Here is a 20,233-nt window from a genome sequence, read left to right as displayed (position 1 = left end):
GCATAAGATCATGCTGGCACTGATGGAATGATGGCTACATACAGTGCATGAAAGGTATCAGAAAGTGCCTTCCACTGGTCTTTACAACACACATTTAAAAAGGGAGCCAGATCTACTTAGAGAACATGTATTAGGGCTGGTCCACACTAAGAAGCGGGATCGAACTAGGGTACACAAATTCAGCTACGTGAATAGCGTAACTGAATTTGAAGTACCCTAGTTCGAACTACTCACCCGTCCAGACGCCGCGGAATCGAAGTCCACGGCTCCAAGGTCAACTCCGCCACTGCCGTTTGCAGTGGTGGAGTACCGGAGTCAACCGCGGCGCTTCCGGAGTTCGAACTATCGCGTCCAGATTAGACGCGATAGTTCGAACTCCGAGAAGTCGAACTCACCGCGTCGACCCGGCTGGTAAGTGTAGACTAGCCCTTAGAAAGCATATCACTCACATGGAGAGAGGTCACAACACTACCCTCTTTAAGCCAAAATATGACTCCAGATGAGACTACTACTACAACCAATGGTCTCGTTAGTAGCAACATAGGGCTGGTATAGCATATGCACATAGAGGTGCCATCAGGCTGTACCACTTGGAAGTACCATGGTTGGAGAAAGAGAAGCATATCAGGAAGAACCGTGATTGTATTCAGAATGTTCACTTCTTCAGGCAGCTTGCACCTAGCAGACTGTGATATTTGGATGCTGTGGGATCAATCCTGTACAACAACTTCCACTGTGTAATGATCCCTGTGTATTTTAATTCCTGGAGTAGCAGAAATCAGCATGGGCTTTAAAGCAAAGCGTGCGGTGTGTATTTTTTCAAGGAATCAGAGTAAGATGGAACCAATAGCATTTCTGACTCAACATTCCATTTTCCTTCTCCAATTTAGCTTTTCAGTGTCATTGTTGAGTCCTTTCTACTCTTTCTGGCAATGTGGTTACTGGGTTAAATCTTGTTCTGCCTGCACCATGCACAAACAGATGTCCTGCATCTTATTTCTTCTTTTCAGAAAGCCATGTAGTATCCTTCCATGGTGCTGACAATATCACTGTTTCTCTCCAGCAGGTTCAGGACATGATGCATCACCATTTCACTTAGATAAGGACTGTAGCTCTGGCGAACACAACACAAGATGTGAAGAAAATGGCAGCCCTTTTCAGCATCTGCAGAAACAAAGGTAAAATGCAGCAAGGGTGGAAAAGACTAGCATAGGTTTCCAGTTGCCTCATATCAACTATCACAGATACAGATCAGTCACGTACACACAAATGCTGTTAGACAAGAGAAGGGCACAGGGTTAGAGCAGAGGTCATGGACTTTAGAAGGAAGGGGACCAGGGGCTGAGTTTGCAGTCCTGACATTGGCTAATGTTCCCATTAACTTCACTGAGAAGTGCCAGTGTTAGGGCTAAAAAATAATCACGAAAACATGTTATCGGTTAGACAAGACTGCCAGAGAAGGCAAGGAGCTCAAACATACGCGCGCACAGCCTGAACAATGGTAATGAATTTGGGACACCACTCTTCGGGGTTGTAAATCTCCATCTACAGTCTCTCAAGCTATTCAGTCCCTCAGTCTGCAGCTCACTCAGAAGAGACCCAGTGGAAATTCTTGTCCACATTTGACTGGTCTGAGTTTTAAAGCTCTAACCCCCCCCAGCCATTTAGATAAACTAATATACCCAGCCAGTAGTGAATGTTTACCCAATGCTGACACCTTGTGGCCAAGGTGTTCCATTACACCTATTTTATACACCAGCAAAACAAATGAATAATTCTATATTTTACAGACTCCTCAGGCAATTGCCTGAATAGAAGGTCACAGATTTTTGTGATCTTAGGTTTCAGTGACTTTCACATTCCATAAAGAGGAGTGAACTGAAAGGCTTTTTACCTACAAAGTTACAAATTCTGGGCTTCTCTTACAACGGTTCATAGATTCCAAGACCAGAAAGAATCACTGATCATCTAGTCTGACCTCCTGTACAACAAAGGCCATGGGACTTCCACAAAATAATTCCTAGGCTATAAAGACACCCCTAACTCCTGAATTACATGACATTTGCTGTGCTGCCTTACGGTGAAAGCCTTCCCCTGTATTCAGCCTGGGTAAAGCCAGAGTAAGTGGGATTTGCTCACCTGATTCATATAATGCATGGAACAATGGCAGGAGAAGAGTCCCCTTTCCCAAGTGCAGAGCAGCAGTGCAACTGTGTATGGCCTGCAGCAGTGTCTGTGGCTGCTGAATCCTACCCATGGGAGGGGGATTTGGCTGGAGGATCCATGAAGCAGGAACTCTGCTAGCCACACCTGTAACACTTTCCCCACCCCATTTCATTATCTAGTGCTGCAGGATCACAATGCCTCCCAAAAACTGAACTGAAGCAAGAAAGAGTCCAACAAGTGGAACAGTTTTCCCTCTCTTCCTGGGGACATCAGTGGAAATAAGCATTAAAGGAGTGTGCGCGCACACACAGGCATGCATGAGAGTGAGGTTCTGCTCTTCCTGCTCTCTCAGTTGTAGCAGAAAAGATGAGGCTAGAGTACGGGGAAACTAACACTTAGTTGGGAAAGCTGTGAGGTCTGTGACTGTTCTTCCCACCTCTAGAAGGAACAGCCATTTTGGTCTTGAGCCACCTGCTGAGAAAGCTCAATTCCTTGCTCTCAAAAGTGTGACCTGTGAGACTGACAGTTGCACAGCTGCTGTGCAAGGTAGGATTGGCCTAAAAGAGCACCTCTTGCCCAATGCATGGAGCGTTTTAACTGGTTTCTTAAAATGGAGCAAACATTGTATGAGTGCAGTACATGGAATACTGAGATAATGTGCTCTTGGTAGCTAGTGTTGCTAAAGAGATGGGTCACTGCACTCTGGATCAGTTGGAGGTTTGTTTTAAGAAGGCCAGAGCACTCATTCCCAAATACAACATGCTACAATGGCCCAGTCTAAGTCAAGAAGGTATGACCCAGCTCATCATCCAACAGTAGGCAGAGGGAAGGTGACATTTTTGGCAGCCATTGGTCCTTGTATGTGCAGAAGCATTGAGCAGCCCAGAATCACTCCTGAACATTTGAGGGCAGATTCCCTCTCTAGTGGGAGATGCTGAAATAATCTTCATAAGGTTACCCTCTTCCTTCTCACTTCCATCCACACACTGATCTCAGCCAAGCTCTGAGATAGGCAGACAACAACAGTACTATCACTGGCAGAGATGTGCAAGGTATAGAGCTGGCAGTCATCTGCCCATCATCAACAACTGATACAGGGATGCCCCAGGTAGTTTCATGTAGATATTAGGCAGTGTGGATGATCAAACAGAGCCCTCCCTGGTCCTGATTTCAACCCAGGGACAGAGCAGATAAGACCAGGGAAGAAGCTGTCTTAGGATCCCTCTGTTTTGTCATGCCTTCTGGAGACAAATTTTAATGACAATTCTAGCTGCCTTTAGGCCACGCTCAGTCCCAAGCTGGCCTCTCAAAGGGTGTTTGTTGTGGACTTGGTCATTTGCAACTGCACTTGTGCCGGACCAGAACTGTCTTTTAATTGTATTATAGAATAGTTTTACGGGAACCTCATTTAATCATATTCTAGGACTCATATAGTATAAGAGTTTATTCATTCAGGATGTTGGCTTATACTGTAGTAGCCAACATCATATTTACAAACTGGTTGACTGACACAGTTTATCTTAAAAGTTAGCAGATAACTGTAATTAGCTACCAAAGACTGGATAGACAAAGATTTCCTTTCTTGGAAGACGCTGTGGGAATTTCTTTCAACTAGTAAGAGTTGTTGAGTTAGTGCCTTTCAATTATCTCACCTCAAAGTAGGTTTCTACAGTTCAAAGTGGTTTGTTTGGTTACCCAAAACAACCAGAGGGCATATGAGAGCCAGCATAGTGCACAGTACCGCCTTTAAAGAAAACAACAACATTGACCACACAGTATTTTATCCATTTTTTGTGGCCACAGCTATTTCTGCTTTGATCTCCAAGAGAACGTCAGCCTTTCCAGTTGATTGCATGACAATTCTATATTTTCCGTGACCATATTACACAAACAATCCTACAGAAAGCCAACAGAGTGATAGAAAACAGACCTGAAAATTGTGTCCTTTGCAATACAAAATAATTTACCACGATTCTGAGTCAAAGAAAAAAATCAAATTAGCCACTGATCAGATTAAGCGGACGTAAATCCAGGAGACAAGCATCCTGCAGCTGTAATTTCATCAAATCTGAAACTAAGCAGAATCAAGCCTGGTCAGTATGCAGATGAGTGACCTGTCAGGAAAACTCAGGTTCTTCATGAAGCAGAGTTGGTATTTCACTAGTTGTCACTCCTTCATTGGATGCAGGAGAGAAAGGATGACATTGTGGTTAAGGCACTGGAATGAGACTTAGGAGATCCTGGCTCTTCCACAGACTCTGTGATTCTGACCAAGTCATTTAATCTCTCTGTGCCTCGGCTCCCTGTCTGTTCAATGGGGCAGAATACCTCCTAGCCTCATGGGGTGCTGTGAGGTGTTCAGATAGTAGTGTAGTAATGGGGAGGGGAGGCAGGTGCTGCTGAGTAATAGATACCGAACCAAATGTCCCAAGATACTATTAGGAGCACTACGTTGCCAAAGGTGCTGTCTTCTGGATGAGATGAAAAATAGAGTCCCTAACAATTTATGGACTATTTGAACATGTCTTTCAGAATTATTAATGAATTCCAGTAGCACCCAAAGTCTCATATCAGGATTCGGGCTCCAATACACTAGGTGCAGTACATACGCACCCCCCGGAAGAGAGCTCTTGCCTTCAAAAGTTTACATTCAAATTTAAGGCAAGACCGAAGAAGTGAGGGTAGGAGGTGGACAGTACAAGGTAGTTAGGCAGTGGAACTACAATACGTGCACAGTGAGATAATGTTCCAACACATTTGGAAGTCTTTTTTTAAATAAAAATATCAGCTATTTCAATTGTCCCTCTGTCTAGTCATCCTTAGCAGATTTCTTGTAGGCATCAGCAAAGATACGCTACTAGCAGCACTAATGTTGGTGTCCAGGTACATCAGGCAACTATATTCAAACATGCCAAGTTACCCCAGTTATTCTTCTCATTCCCTCCTGGAAAAGCTAGTTTAGTGCTGCTGGCACAGAATAGCTGACATGCCCTAGCTAGACAAGGTAGGGGTGAAAAGAGCTCTGGGTAGCTTGAAAGCTTGTACCTTCCACCAAACAGAAGTTGGTCCAATAAAAGATATTACCTGACCTAGCTTGTCCCTCTCATATGCTGGGACCAACCTGTCTACAACACTACAAACAGTGTTTGAGCAGTTTATACCATGCTGTTGTATACCGTGTCCACCAGTGGCTGCATTTCAGCGATGAGCGAGTGATCCCCATGTGTCACATTCTGCCAAGGGTTTTGGAATGAGAGGGGGGGAAAAAGCACTATAGCAAATGTACATTTATCATTAGGACATGTACCTCAAGCCAAACAAGTAATCACTATGGCAATGACACACTGGATTTGGGAGAAAAGGGCAATTTTAAAGGCACATGGTCTGCTAAGAAATTGATTTATTAGGGTGAAATTGACTCCTATGCACAGGGACCACACATAGTCTATCCATCACTTAAAGCCTATGGTCTATGGATAAAATCCTGGCTCCACTGTAGTCAATAGGAGTTTTTCCATTGACTTTAGTGGAGTCCGGATTTCACCCTATGGCCTTAAATGAGGCGTGGGCCCATGGCATAGGGATCAATTTCACCTAAAAATTTCCTAAAAATCTACTCCTTAGAGAAGGCAGCTCAGTCCACACTATCCCTTTTGTGACACCTCCCATACTGACACAGCTGTCAAATATGCCTATTTATTCAGCAGTGTAAAGCTACCAACCACTAGGGGCTGACCTAGCCCCATTTAACTCTGTTCCTTCTGAAACCTAAATCCTCCCCTGGATTCAGATCCAAGTCTCCAGCATTCACAATGGCTGCTCATTTCAGAATTAAAGTGCTTTCTCCCTGCTTAGCTTTGTCACCAGTTCCCATGCTCAAGACAACTCTAGGCCTGCCCTGCACCAGGTTTTTGGCTGCACAAAGAAGAGAGGGAGGATGAGACGGACTTAAGTTTGGGTTCAAGAACAAAGGGAAAGGGCTATTCTAACTGAGTGACAGGAGGAGATACTGTTGTCTATGACGGTTCAGCACTGGCTCAGAGCCGGACCACACAACTACTTACGCCTGGGTTTTCGACAATCTGCTTTGACAACACGAAGGGTCACGTTGTGTAACTCCTTATCCTGGTCAGTCACCTAGAAGATACAAGAGAAATTGCTGATTCACAGCAGTCTGTTCTGCAACACGTGAACTACGAAGGTACATGCTAGCCTAACTTTACCATGACTGCACCTTTGCATTTGTGCTATATACAAAAATAGTCAGTTCTATCTTCAAGTTATTCTTTTTATAAACAAACAATATTAATAACAATTAGGTGAAAGACAGGACATAAGAATCATTCCCAAAGGAGAGTGAACAATGCAGCATGTAAGTGCACTGGTCTGCTATTTCTAGAGCACAGGGTTCCAATCCTACTTCAGCTAACAGGAGATATGAGTTGGATAGGTCCCATCCTTTGTTGGACATCACAAAGCCACCATGTAACTAGGCAGCCTAATGAAAGAGGACTGAGGTCTGGAACAGCATGGGATGCATCAGGTTAGGACTGAGTTGCATAGGCAAAGCTGGATTTTGTGGAGGGAACATGAGCGCTGGAATGTTGGTGGTACAGCAAGTTTAACGTGCATTGGCAGAGCTGTATGGGAGAGGCTCAGCACTGCAGTAACAGACAATATTGCAGGTCAGGACTGAGGTGCAGTTGCAGAGCTGAAAGGAATATGTATATGCTGTATGTGGTAGAACTGCAAGTAGAAAACTTACATAGCACCTGTCTCGGCTATTGTTGGCTTTAGCCCCTGCTCTTAGTTTCTCATTCTCATGAGCACTAGAGCTCAAAAATCCAGATTTCTTTGATTTTAAGGTAACGGCTTAAATCCTAACATAAGTCAGCGTTATGCAGCTTTTTAGCCTCAACAGTTCCTCTAAGGAGAAAAATATGAGACTCAGCCTCTGCACCTCTGAAAGCCATAACATAAGGCACGTACTGGTATAAAGAAGTCACTCAGAGGGACTTGGAAACCCAATGGAAAGGGAGTCAGGGTGCTACATCTAGGTAAGGAGAGAGCCACTCCTAGCAGAAACTAGGTTAGACCAAAGAAGGTGGTTCCCTTTGCATTTACTCGATAGATCTAGTGCCTGTGGACCATAAGGGTGCCGCTTTGCACCTCTCCTCTGGGAATATGCAGGATGGTCTCACTATGTGGTAAGATCTGCTAAATGTGTGGGGTTGCAAGGGGTGTCCACTGCAGTTGCTGGTCACCAAGAGGCAGCAGCTGTCTAGCTCTCTCAAACATGCACACAAATAAACTGACAAGATACTGAAGAGGGGAAAAAGCAATGAAGAGAGCTGAAACTTCTGAACATGTAAACAGACCCCCCAGGGTTCACCTCACCCTGTTGAAAGGGCTTCTAGGACTATGTGAATCAATCATATTGCAGAGCGCCTCCTGCCTGATGTGACATTCATGACCTCTGGTTACACATCTCCATAATTGCAATTCAGTTCCTTACATGATATACATCCTTGGGGCTATTTGATTTCTGGAAAACCACTCCTTTTTCCTGCAGCACCTTTATTGCCTCCTTGAACGCACTGTGAATCAGTTTGGAGCTGGGTTCGCTTTTTGAATCCATCTGGATGGGAAAAAAGGAACAAACAACATACACACAAGATGTGAAATCCTAGCCCTACTGAAGTCAATGGTGAAATTCCCTTTGATTTCAATAGAACCAGTATGTCAGCCAGAGTTTTTAGACAGACATCTTTCTTAGTAAAACCAAGCCAGTTCCTCTAGCTCAAGCGTTCATAAGTTATATCTATTATATGCAATCTAACCAAATTCTCAGGCCAGATGGGAATCACAGATGTGTATCCCTGCATGACAGCAGAACCACCCAAGTCACCTATTGCCTTCTTAATTCTTTGCTGAAATGGCTGCCACATACAGCCACCTCTTCCTTCCTTTGGAACACTTCAACCTCCAAGGCTGCTATCCTGCTTGCAGATTGGGAGACTGATTGACTGACTAACTTCCTTCCTCCATCTGCAGCCACAGGCACACTTAGGTTCTGATTTGGACAGACCTCACAAGCTAGGAAGACCTCACAAGGTAGGAAGGGGTGGGTGGATTGATCAGTGCTTTGCATAGGTGACCTCCAACAAGAATCTGGGGGATGGTGACACTCTTCTCTCTGAGTCAGTCTTCCAGAGAAGGAAGGGAATGGGGGAACGGTAGAGTGGATGGGGAGACGGACTTGTGGAGGGAGAGAAAGGGAGTGATGGAAGGGGTGGAGAAGAGGTTAAGCTGCTGATGTGCTGAGACCACTACCCATCAGACTGACCAATATTGTCTCATTGCTGCCTTGTGCTCCCCCATCTATCTGTTCTCTTGTCTTATACTTAGAATGTAAGCTTTTTTGAGTAGGAACCATCTTTCTGTTCTGTGTTTGTACTGTGCCTAGCATATTGACCTGGGGTCCTAGGTGCTATAGTAATACAAATAATAATAGTGATGAATGGTATGCAATATTGCCAACCCCAAGCATTCAAAAAAATCACGTCAGGCCCCCCAAAATCATGAGATTTTATAAAAATAAAAATATATTTCTTATTTGCCTTTTTTTAACCTTTAGGATGGCACTCAGGTCATTTTTCAAGATTTTCTCTACAACCATGGAGAAATTTTTTGTATTTTAATTTGTAAAAAAAGCCATGAAATTGCAAAAGTTAAAATTCCCATTCACATGACTCCAGGAGCTGGGTCTTTAAGAAAGCAAACAAATATCACAAGAGTTGATAACACAGATTTTGTAATAGGAGGGAAGCAACATAACAACAGCCATACTGGGTCAGACCAATGGTCTATCTAGCCCAGTATCAAGTCTTCAGACAGTGGCCAATGCCACGTGCTTTAGAGGGAACTGAATGATCCATCCCCTGTTGTCCACTTCCAGCTTCTGGTAGTCAGAGGGTATGGACACCCAGAGCATGGGGTTACATCCTTGACCATCTTGGCTAATAGTCACTGATGGACCTATCATCCATGAACTTATCTAATTCTTTTTTGAATACTGTTATAGTTTTGGACTTCACAACATATACTGGCAAAGAGTTCGCCAGGTTGATTGTACATTGTGTGAGGAAGTACTTCCTTTTATTTGTTTTAAACCTGCTGCCTATAATTTCATTGGGGGACTCCTGGTTCTTGCATTATGTGAAAGGGTAAATAACACTTCCTTATTCACCAGCAAAGGGTAAGAGATGCATACAAGGTGAAGAGAGCTGTGGGGAAGACAGGAGGTGTGTTAAGGGGAGTAATTTTGAGAGGGTTGGGAACAAAGGGCTGTACTGGGAGAGAAAGAATATGGCAGAAGAATAACAAGAAAACGGAAGTCAGGGGCTTGTGGAGTGAAGAGGAGACCTGGAATCGAGGGGTCTGTACTGAGAATGTGGAAAGTGATGGGATTCGCAGAGGAAGACGTGGGTAGTGAGTGAAGGGAATATAGTGAGAGTCAGGAAGAGCAGAGCAAGTAGGGGAGTAGCAAGGGCTAAAAGAATGGAAGGACAGTAAGTGGAGTGGAAGGAAATGGAGGATCCCAAGTAAGGAAGGGAAAGTAAATGGGGTTAGGAGAGAAGGAAGGGCTCCATAGAAAGGAAAGGGCAACACCACTATCTACTGTCTTCTGGGAGCACCTTACTTTCCATCCTGCCAAACCCATCATTCCCATCCCTTCTCTCTTTCAGTCCACTCCCTTTTATGCAAGCAGACTGTTTCAGTGACCCGGCTCTCACGCCCTTACCAGCTAGGACCAAGGTGTTCACAATGTGGTGCCTTTTTTTGGGCGTAGAGAGAAACTTGCTTTTCTTTACAGTGACCCTTCTGGCCAACTGAGGAAGCACATGAAGGACTTGTCTTCACTACTGGGGTAAGTCGACCTAAGTTACACTACTCCAGCTACGTGAATAATGTGGCTGGAGTCACGTAGCTTAGGTCGACTTACCGCGGTGCCTTCACTGCGCTGTGTCGACAGAAGACACTTTCCAATCGACTTCCCTTACTCTTCTCGGAGAGGCGGAATACCAGGGTCGACTGGAGAGCGCTCTGCCATCGATTTAGAGGGTCTTCTGCATCGATTGCAGCAGTATCGATCTCCCTGGTAGTGAAGACAAGCCCTTAGTGGCTTTTTTATCTGAGGTCTGGATGGATGGGTTTGAGACTGAAATAAGGGAGATTGGGCAATGATTAGGTTTCTCACAGGAATGCACAGCCTCCCCACTCTCCCCCCACCCCCCACAAAAGGGAAGAAACATTGCCTTTCTAGATGCTAGAATAAACCTTCAACAACAAGAGAAACTGCTAGCAAAGTAATTGCCTCTTGCAAGGTGCTGATCAATTTTTAATGTGAAAGCAATGATCGGAGAATCAAAGAGAGAGACAAAAATCTCCAAAGGAGTGTGATAATTATTCAGTTTGGTCTAATGCTGAGATCTCATCAGAGGGAGATAATTAGGAACATGCTCTGTGTAAGCTGACACATGGCTCAGCTTGGATGGATACTGAAAGAGAATTATTAAGGATGTGTGCTAAGAGATTGATAGAATTGAACAAACAGAAATAGGCTTTGGAATGAAAGAAAAAAAGCAACAGTTCCTGCTTATTGAAGCCTCTTTGACACACTTTGAACAGGCCTACAACAACAAGTATTCCCTGGGACAGCCACCCTTCCCGGGGACTCAGTAGGCCCCCTGGACGGTAGAAGGGCATGGCACAGAAAATTACAGGGGAACTCAGGAACAGGAAGGAATCTGCCATTTTTCTCTATAAAGTGTCCCAGAATGTGTCCCTTCCTCTTCACCCTTGGACTTGGTTCATGGTTTGGTAATTTTCTTCATTACTGCAAACTCCTCCCCTGTTCCTGACCTTCCAGTCCATCTCAGACACCTCTGCCAAAAGCCCCTTTTCATTTGCTTCCCTCAATCCCTTCTTTGGTCTTCCACAAAAAGGGACTTTACTTTCAAAGTAATCCCTAAAACCTCTCTTGCCTGTATCTGTGGCCTCACCTCCTCCAACCCACCACCCAGGTGTCTCTCCTATAGGCTCTCTCCTATTCCAGACTGTGCTTTGTTTCATGCCATTCAGGCTGCTTGGAATAAGCGTCTCAATGCATGTCCAAACCCTTGCTCTTGTCCTCCAAAGACACCCCATGCCTATTCCACAAAACATTACAGCTACAGCAACCATACACCTTTTGGTATCGGGCTGTATAGTATCCCATTTGTGCCACTGGACTAAGCTCTTATAGGCACGGATTGAGTTTTCTTCGGTACAGGCGCACCAACTGTACAGCACTGTGTGCATGTACGAGGTTATTTGTTATAACAAATCGGACAAGGAATCTGTGGGCAGGTAATCCTGAATGATATTACATCTCTGCCCCTCCTCCTGAAGCAGGAGGAAGGCTTAACAATTGGAGAGAGAAACGGTAGCCATTAACATTGTGAAGTCCTGCAAAATGGCTCATCTAATAATACTTTATCCCTCTATAGAGCAGCACATCAGAGGATCTCAAGGCATTTTGTGAACATTAGTGATTTACATCCTGATCTAAAGCACCTGAAAAAGAATCCTATTGACTTCTTTGGGCTTTGGATCAGATTCTTAATCCTCACAGTTTCCACGTGAGCTAGGCAAGATTACTGGGCTACATTGTCAAAGTGACTAGATTTTGGGTTCCTCAGTTTTAGGGTGCTCAACTTGAGACATATTAAAAGAGAGGTCAGAGTTCAGAAAAGTGCTAAGAACACGGGGATATGAAAATCAGGCCCCTTTAGGGTACGTCAAGTTGAGTGCCTAAAAATGGAGGCATCCAAAATTGCCAGTCACTTTTGTAAGTTTAGGCCACTATCTCTATTCTACACATGGGAAACAGAGGCAGAGTTTAAATAATGACTTCCCCAGGTCACACAAGGAGCTTGTGGCAGAGCCAGCAGCAGAATCCAAGTCTGTCAATTCTGTGCTTTAATCACATCCTCCCAGCCTCACATTGCACCACAGGCTGGAATTTGTGTAGCCAGTTATTCTCATCTTACGCCTTTCAAAAAAGCTATCCAAGCAATAACAGGTCAAGGTGTGCAGTGGTGCACAAATTCTCCTCTGCTTGAGAGGAGTGAAGACACAGCACACCTGGGGGTATTAAAGTATCCTGATATAATGGCATGTGGTGTTGTTTGTGTCAACTTCTCTTTGCTTTTCACACAGTGCTTGAGGCTGGGCTTAGAGCGGGTGACAAGTTCAGTAAGAGAAACTTGGCTTGTCAGGCTAACGTCATCTTGTTATCATATCTGCACTACTGTCTCAACAGGGGGACATAAATCTATGCCAGGAAGCTGATAAACAAGCACATTAGTATCAAGTGTATGCATGAAGCAGGACACACAAGAAACCCAGGCCTGGAGTAAATATAAACAGCATTTTAAATTCCTTGTTCTAAGTATTTGTCCCTGTTGACCTTGAGGTTATAATCAAACCAAGGGAAGTATAAACAGACGGGTCTGGAAAGCACAATTCCAAAAGAGCTGTCCAAACGAGTGACATATTACCAAGTGGATGGTGTTATTAAAATAGCACACTGTACAGCTTCACAATGGAGGAAGTGCAAAGAAAACTGCTTCACTCAGGAAACTAAACCACAGGGTATGATACAACTGCGGTCACTTGGTTGCGAGCCACACCAAGGAGCTATTTATTCCAGTTCAGGAACTGGATGGATAAAGTTTATATATAATTTTCATTCAAAGAAGAACCAAATTCTCGTTCATCTGTCAAACACAGTAGCACTCTTAGCTGGACTTGGGGTCTTCGTGGACATGCTAAATACTGGGTGACATCTGTCTCTACTTCCTGCTTGTAATCCTCACTGTAGTATTTATCTTGTCTATTTTTGAAACTCACTTTTTCCCTCAACAACTGATGGGGGAAGTGATATAACTCAAACAGAAGGGGCACCACTTATGGGGGGGGAAAGGTCCCCAAGTTTTTTTAAAACAATGTTGTTAGCAAGAGCAAATATGAATATCAGTTTATTAAATAAACACATTTTTAAACCTAACCCCTTTCAGTCTTTAAAATTCTAAACATTTTTGCAAGCTTGTGCTAGAGAATGAGAATCACCAAAAGAAACCAATTATATATCAAAGTCTAACTGAGTCCTACAGTGTCTAGGTTAAGTGCAGGAAGTAAACAAATATCATTTATCAGGGTGTGCTTGGTAGATTTACATTTTGGGCATCTTTGTATAACCCTTTAACTCCATATCCCTATCCCTTCTGTAACCATTTGCACTGGTGCCAAGTTGATGCAAGACATTACCACAAAAAAAAAATCACTTCTATAGTGGCTTTATAGCCACTTGGCACTAGTGCAAATGGTTGCTAGGGCAATGGAGAGTCAGGCCCATTGGACTTTTTTGTTAAGGACCACCTCAGCCCTTTGCAGGTTACAAGAAATGGACACTGTCCAATGACTGCGTACATGGGCAATCTAATGCTCTTACAAATGGGCATTAGCCGGAGCAGGTCTGAAGATGTGTATATCACAGAACAATTGCAGGTTTTCCTTTTTACAAACAAACTTTGTAAGGTGGATTAATGGTGAAAGGCATCTGGGAGAAATGCTGTTTTTCAGGAGGAATGACTAGGTATCTGACTCCCTGGGATTTATAAAAGCCACTTGCACCGAGAGCTGAGGCAACAGGGATTTATATTATGGTAGCACCCAGCGCAACTCCTTCTCTACTGTGATGGGCACGGTAAACACACCTTTCCATACTCTGAATGGCTTCTGTAAACCATTTATCCTGTTCCTTCCACAAATGCTGTGACTTCAGTGTTGGAACTTTTCATCCTTAGTCAAATGATCATTCCTTTCTATAATCCAGATGGTTATGGACTTTTAGTTTGAATTATTTTTAGCTGGTTTGGAAAAAGTTTATGCCCAATCCTGTGTCTGATTTTCTTGTACTGGTTTCTCTAGCACAGACTGTCAGGCCTCCTGTTAATATTCATTCTTCTTTGCTTTGTTAAAAATACCACCACAACAAAAGCTCCTTTAATAAAAGAGGAAAAAGAAAATAAATGGTCTCCAGGAAGCAACCACTAGGAAGCAGTTTACAAAACTGTGGGGGGTAGTTTTCATTATTATTTGAATTCAATGAAGAAGTTTCTTTCAGATTTACATATCCCTCTACAGTGTTGCAAATCTAAAGCCAGAGCATTATGCTAGCACACCAGAACCAGAAAGTGAAACTCATCAGTGCAGTTTTCCCTGTCTAGAGACATTGAAATGCAAAAGCGAATCAACTTTACTAATAATCAGGTTTAATACTCTCAGCTGTTATTAGTAATATAGCTAAGGATTTAATTATATATGTACATAGGCCAGAGCCTCAATTCATGTAAATTAGTATAGCTCCACTAACTTCAATGGAGAGACAGCAATTTATACCAGTTGAGAATCTGGCCTGTGATTTTTATCACAATATAACATTTTCAGCATGTTACACACGCATTTTACCATTTAGCCAGCATCAGAATGAGAACCAGAGACCATACTAGCATATTATTGGAAAGTGTCCCATTTCTCAGTTTCTTTATGTACAGCTGATTCTAATTAGATCTAGGCTTCTGATCTCCGCTCCATCCCACAACCCTGGCCTTGCACAACTGGAGATGTCCAACAAGAAGAACTTGTAATAGGAAGCAGATGTCCACCCACTCCTTTGTAAGTTTAAGCCTATTTTAATATATTGGGCTTCAATCCTCTCCTTGATCAAGTTCAGCACTACCCAGACATGCAGAGCCATAACAAGGAATTTTTGTGCCCAAGGCAAGGGCCGGCTCCAGGCTCTTTGGCAGCAATTCAGCGGCAGGTCCTTCCCTCTGACAGGGACCCGCCACCGAAGAAGCGACGGCGGCAGAGCTGCCACCGAAGCGCCACCGATCGCAGTAGAACTGCGCCCCTCCGCTTTGCGCGCCCAAAGCAAGTGCCTCACTCGCCTCACCCTTGTTACAGCACTGCAGGCATGTCCCACAACTATTTCACATTTGGGGACAATGTATACCTTCAAGTCAGTGGCACTGTTATGGGTACCCGCATGGCCCCACAGTATGCCAACATTTTTATGGCTGTCTTAGAACAACGCTTCCTCAGCTCTCATCCCCTAACGCCCCACTCTACTTGCGCTACATTGAGGACATCTTCATCATCTGGACCAATGGAAAAGAAGCCCTTGAGGAATTCCACCATGATTTCAACAATTTCCATCTCACCATCAACCTCTGCCTGGACCAGTCCACACAAGAGATGCACTTCCTGGACACTACAGTGCTAATAAGCGATGGTCACATAAACACCACCCTATACCGGAAACCTACTGACCGCAATACTTACCTACATGCCTCCAGCTTTCATCCAGACCACACCACACGATCCACTGTCTACAGCCAAGCTCTAAGATACAACTGCATTTGCTACAACCCCTCAGACAGAGACAAACACCTACAAGATCTCTATCAAGCGTTCTTAAAACTACAATACCCACCTGCTGAAGTGAAGAAATAGATTGACAGAGCCAGAAGAGTACCCAGAAGTCACCTACTACAGGACAGGCCCAACAAAGAAAGTAACAGAACGCCACTAGCCATCACCTTCAGCCCCCAACTAAAACCTCTCCAGCGCATCATCAAGGATCTACAACCTATCCTGAAGGACGATCCCTCACTCTCACAGATCTTGGGAGACAGGCCAGTCCTCACTTACAGACAGTCCCCCAACCTGAAGTAAATACTCACCAGCAACCACACACCACATAATAAAAACACTAACCCAGGAACCTATCCTTGCAACAAAGCTCGTTGCCAAATCTGTCCACATATCTATTCAGGGGACACTATCATAGGACCTAATCACATCAGCCACACTATCAGAGGTTCGTTTACCTGCACATCTACCAATGTGATATATGCCATCATGTGCCAGCAATGCCCCTCTGCCATGTACATTGGCCAAATCGGACAGTCTCTACGCAAAAGAATAAATGGACACAAAATCAGATGTCAAGAATCATAACATTCAAAAACCAGTTGGAGAACACTTCAGCCTCCCTGGTCACTCAATTATAGACCTAAAAGTCACAATTATTCAACAAAAAAACTTCAAAAACAGACTCCAACAAGAGACTGCTGAATTGGAAATAATTTGAAAATTGGACATCATTAAATTAGGCTTGAATAAAGACTGGGAATGGATGAGTCATTACACAAACTAAAAACTATTTCCCCATGTTAATTTTCCCCCTACTGTTACTTACACCTTCTTGTCAATTGTTTGAAATGGGCCATCCTGATTATCACTACAAAAGTTTTTTTTTCTCCTGCTGATAATAGCCCACCTTAATCCATTAGTCTCATTAGAGTTGGTATGGCAACATCCATTTTTTATGTTATCTCTGTGTGTGTGTCTTCTTACTGTATTTTCCACTGCATGCATCTGATGAAGTGGGCTTTAGTCCACCAAAGCTTATGCTCAAATAAATGTGTTAGTCTCTAAGGTGCCACAAGTACTCCTGTTCTTTTTGCTGATACAGATTAACACTGCTACCACTCTGAAACCAGTGCCTTCAAGAGATCTCATACATGGTTATTTCCACTGTGTATCTAGTTTTCATAGATCTATGAAAGTTAGAGTTTGAACAGAGCCTTTATTAGATTATGTAGTACACCCCTGCAGCTTCCATAATATTGTTCCCTACAGTCAGGGCTGGCTTTATGACCCGCGGGGCCTGATTGGAATACTCGGCGGTGGTCCGGGGCTTTGGCGGCACTTCAGCGGCGGCAGGTCCGCTCCGGGTCTTCTGCAGCACCGAAGGACCCCCCGCCACCAAAATGCCACCGAAGACCCCCGGTGCGGGGCCCCCTTAGGCGCAGGCACACGGCCCTCTTCGGCACGGGGCCCAATTCCAGGGAATTGGCGTAAAGCTGGCCCTGCCTACAATACAGTTTTCCAGCTCTGCTCTCCAGACCCATTTTTAAATGCCTAAAGTTACAGGGCTTCCCAGGTACTGTCAATAATTCATGCCTATAGCTAAAGGTCAGGAATTGGCACCTAAATGTGCAGAAATGGTTGAAAACCCAAGACATTTCCACTTGCACAAATCTGATAGCAAGCACGAGGCACTATTTTCCTACTCAACACTCAAAAGCCAGCAATTACTTCACTTACCTGCTGAGAGTCAGTCCTGGACACAGGCTGACTGGCCAATGACACCAAATCGTCAACTGTTTCCAGATCCTGTTGGTAAAAGGTCTGAATTCTGTTCTCCAATAAGAAGTCTTTCACTTTCTCGCTCAGCAAGTCAATTGAGCTTCTAAGGTTCAGACCACCTGCGGCACTATAGGGATACAAAGCTTTCGTCACAAAACAAAAAGTACATAGCCAAGTTTTTAAAAAACAGGCACCAGTTCAGCTCAGAGGGTGGGATTTTCAAATGTGCCTAAGCAGAAGTCAATAGGACTTGTGTACTTTGTTAGGTGCTCTTGAAAAAATCTCATTCCTACATCCTTATTTAGGCACCGAAATAAACAGCCTGATTTTCAAGTGTGCCGAGTATTCGGCAGCTCCCGTAGAAGACAGGCGATATAATAATGTTGTGATTTTAAGGTCTGATCTCTCATGATCTATGGTGTCAAGAAACAAAGATCTCAGACCATTGGAAAGGGGGATTCATAGCTTTCTGATGGAATAAAGCTTCTGATTCTAGTCAATGGAAGCTGCTGGGTGCTCAGCACTTTTGAGGTCCAGCTACTTGTTTAGGCGCCCACTGTTGAAAATCTTGACCATTTATATATATGCTCACACAGAGTAGGAAAACCTATGTGACAAATCATTTTCATTTTGCAACTTCCTTCTGCATGCTAACCCATATTTTCCTCACAAGTACTACTAACATCTTAAACTTGGGGGAAGAATTACAAGTTGTCATTTTCCCACCTAACTCTCCTAGAAAAACACTATTTACTCTCTCTCCATGCCCAATCCCCAAAACCAAAATGAGGAATGTCTACCCCAAAAGTTACGCAGATTTGAGGCACAGGATGATATTCATTCCTGGACCAGTGACAGCCCTCTTTCAATCCTAAGGGCTAGAAACAGGAGCTTTACACCAGTTGAGAGAGCTAGGAATCCTCCTTTCTAAAAGCATTACATTTTTGTTGCTAGATAGATGTAAGGCTGATCACAAAATATTCGTAGAGTTCAAGACCAGAAAGACCATCAAATCATCTCGTCTGACTTCCTGTATATCACAGGCCATTAAGTTTCACCTACTTAGCCCTGTATGGATTCCAGTAACTTGCATCTAGCTAAAGATTATCTTCTAGAAGGGCACCTAGTCTTGACTTGAAGACTTCAAGAGAGATGGAGAATCCATCATGCTCCTTGATAGTTTGTTCTAATGGTGAATCACCCTCACAGTTAAAAAACAAACAAACAAACAAAAACCATCACAGGTAAAATACCTCCCTATTCCTATTCCTATCCTTGGATGTATAGACCGAGGAATAGTGATTAGCTTTTTTGACCCAGCATTGCACTGGGAGCAACCCCTCTCCCCCAGGGGTACATGCACCTCTGCCAATAGAAGAGAGCTTGTGTTGTTGTTCAGCTATGCTGGCAGAAGAAATCCTGTCGGCTTACGCTGCGTCTCCAACCATGGGACTCTGCCAGCATAGCTATGCCAGCAAACATCTGTAGTACACACGAGTCCTGGGTGTGAGTGACACATACACACGCCTCCCCTCCTTCACAATTTCTAAAGACCTGTAAGTATGTAAATCCATTTATTCATCTCTGAATATCAGTGACATTATAACAGAACTCTTGGAAACCTTCACAATCCATCACTAACTGCAAGCACTCAGCAACTGAATTTCCAGTGATCTGCCACACACCATCCATCCATCTCCTTGATGCTCATCCCCTACAACAACCCTCCACCATTCCTTCCATAATAACTTTTTCAAGGTTATTTCCATCTCTATGCCTAATATGGCCACAGGACATAAGTTTGCATCTGTTGATTTCCGACATTAGGGTCTGCTTCCCTCCAATAATATTTCGAACACAAGTATGTGTCTTCATGCAAGAGCCTTTGCCAGCACCAAATTTAAAAGCTTACATTTTTTTCCTGTCAGCAGTAAAACTTCCCATGATTCACATCCATAAATCTCTATGGAGAAAGTTAGGCTTTTCACCAATCAGAGCTTTATACACTAAGATGCCATATTTTTTCCACACTTAAGGGAGGCCATAGCTTAGCAAGCCAATCCTTAGTTTTCTTCCTTGGAACAGTCTCTCTGGTTGGATATATATGATCTCAGATAATTAAATTAATCTACTGCCTCTACAACTTCTCTGTTAAATCATCATGCCCACTTGCATCCTGTTTTCATTAGCTGTGTCAACGCATATGCATATTGTTTTCATCACATTCAGGAACAGTCCATATTCCTCAATAGCTGTTTTTACAGACTCTCACATTTGCTGTATCACATCAGTGGCTGTAGCAAAGAATGTTGTGTCAAAGGGCTGTACCCTCCAAAGAAATTACTTCATACTTTTAGGTGTGTATGTGCAGAGGTGGGGTTAATGGGAGACGTCTTCTAATGTTTCCTGGTTTGGTCTCCCACCCCAAAAGATCTTGGCCATGAACATCTAAAGGGCAGCCTTTTCCAGTGCAACAGCATGCAGTGCAACATCCTTTGCTTTTAATCTGGTGACCATGACATTCCTCTCCACAATGGAGATCCATATTAACTTCTGCTAAGGGGTGTGGGTATTTCACCCCTACACCGAACACCAACATCAGTATCCTGTTTACCTCTGTGCATCCTCTGGGATTTTGAAAGGCTTATCATAAACTTCTCTATAGAGGCATGGGAGCTCCAACATCCTTGAAATCTGAACCTCACACATAGGATCATCCACTTTATCTGCAAGAATATGGGGA

The 20,233-nt window shown here is 43.7% G+C and overlaps 1 protein-coding gene across 9 annotated transcripts in view; it reads right to left on the bottom strand.

The window, feature by feature from the left end:
- Positions 1–317: 317 nt before the first annotated feature.
- STN1 (STN1 subunit of CST complex) overlaps positions 318–20,233 on the bottom strand; it is a 60,912-nt gene continuing 40,996 nt past the window's right edge. For 8 of the 9 annotated variants that reach the window (XM_045023789.1, XM_045023790.1, XM_045023793.1 and 5 more), the window contains 5 exons: positions 20,105–20,216; positions 17,449–17,617; positions 7,682–7,804; positions 6,231–6,303; positions 319–1,164 (listed from right to left, as the gene is read on the bottom strand). In XM_045023789.1, the coding sequence (XP_044879724.1) occupies positions 1,007–1,164; positions 6,231–6,303; positions 7,682–7,804; positions 17,449–17,617; positions 20,105–20,216 (635 nt within the window). In that variant the 3' untranslated portion in view covers positions 319–1,006. Of the gene's footprint in view, positions 1,165–6,230; positions 6,304–7,681; positions 7,805–17,448; positions 17,618–20,104; positions 20,217–20,233 lie in introns of all 9 variants that reach the window. The other variant, XM_045023786.1, reaches the window with a different exon arrangement.

Source organism: Mauremys mutica, chromosome 7 (assembly GCF_020497125.1).
Source record: "Mauremys mutica isolate MM-2020 ecotype Southern chromosome 7, ASM2049712v1, whole genome shotgun sequence".
NCBI classification, from domain to species: Eukaryota; Metazoa; Chordata; order Testudines; family Geoemydidae; genus Mauremys; species Mauremys mutica.
The sequence above is the reverse complement of the archived record's forward strand: the minus strand, read 5'-3'. Positions and strand labels throughout refer to the sequence as shown.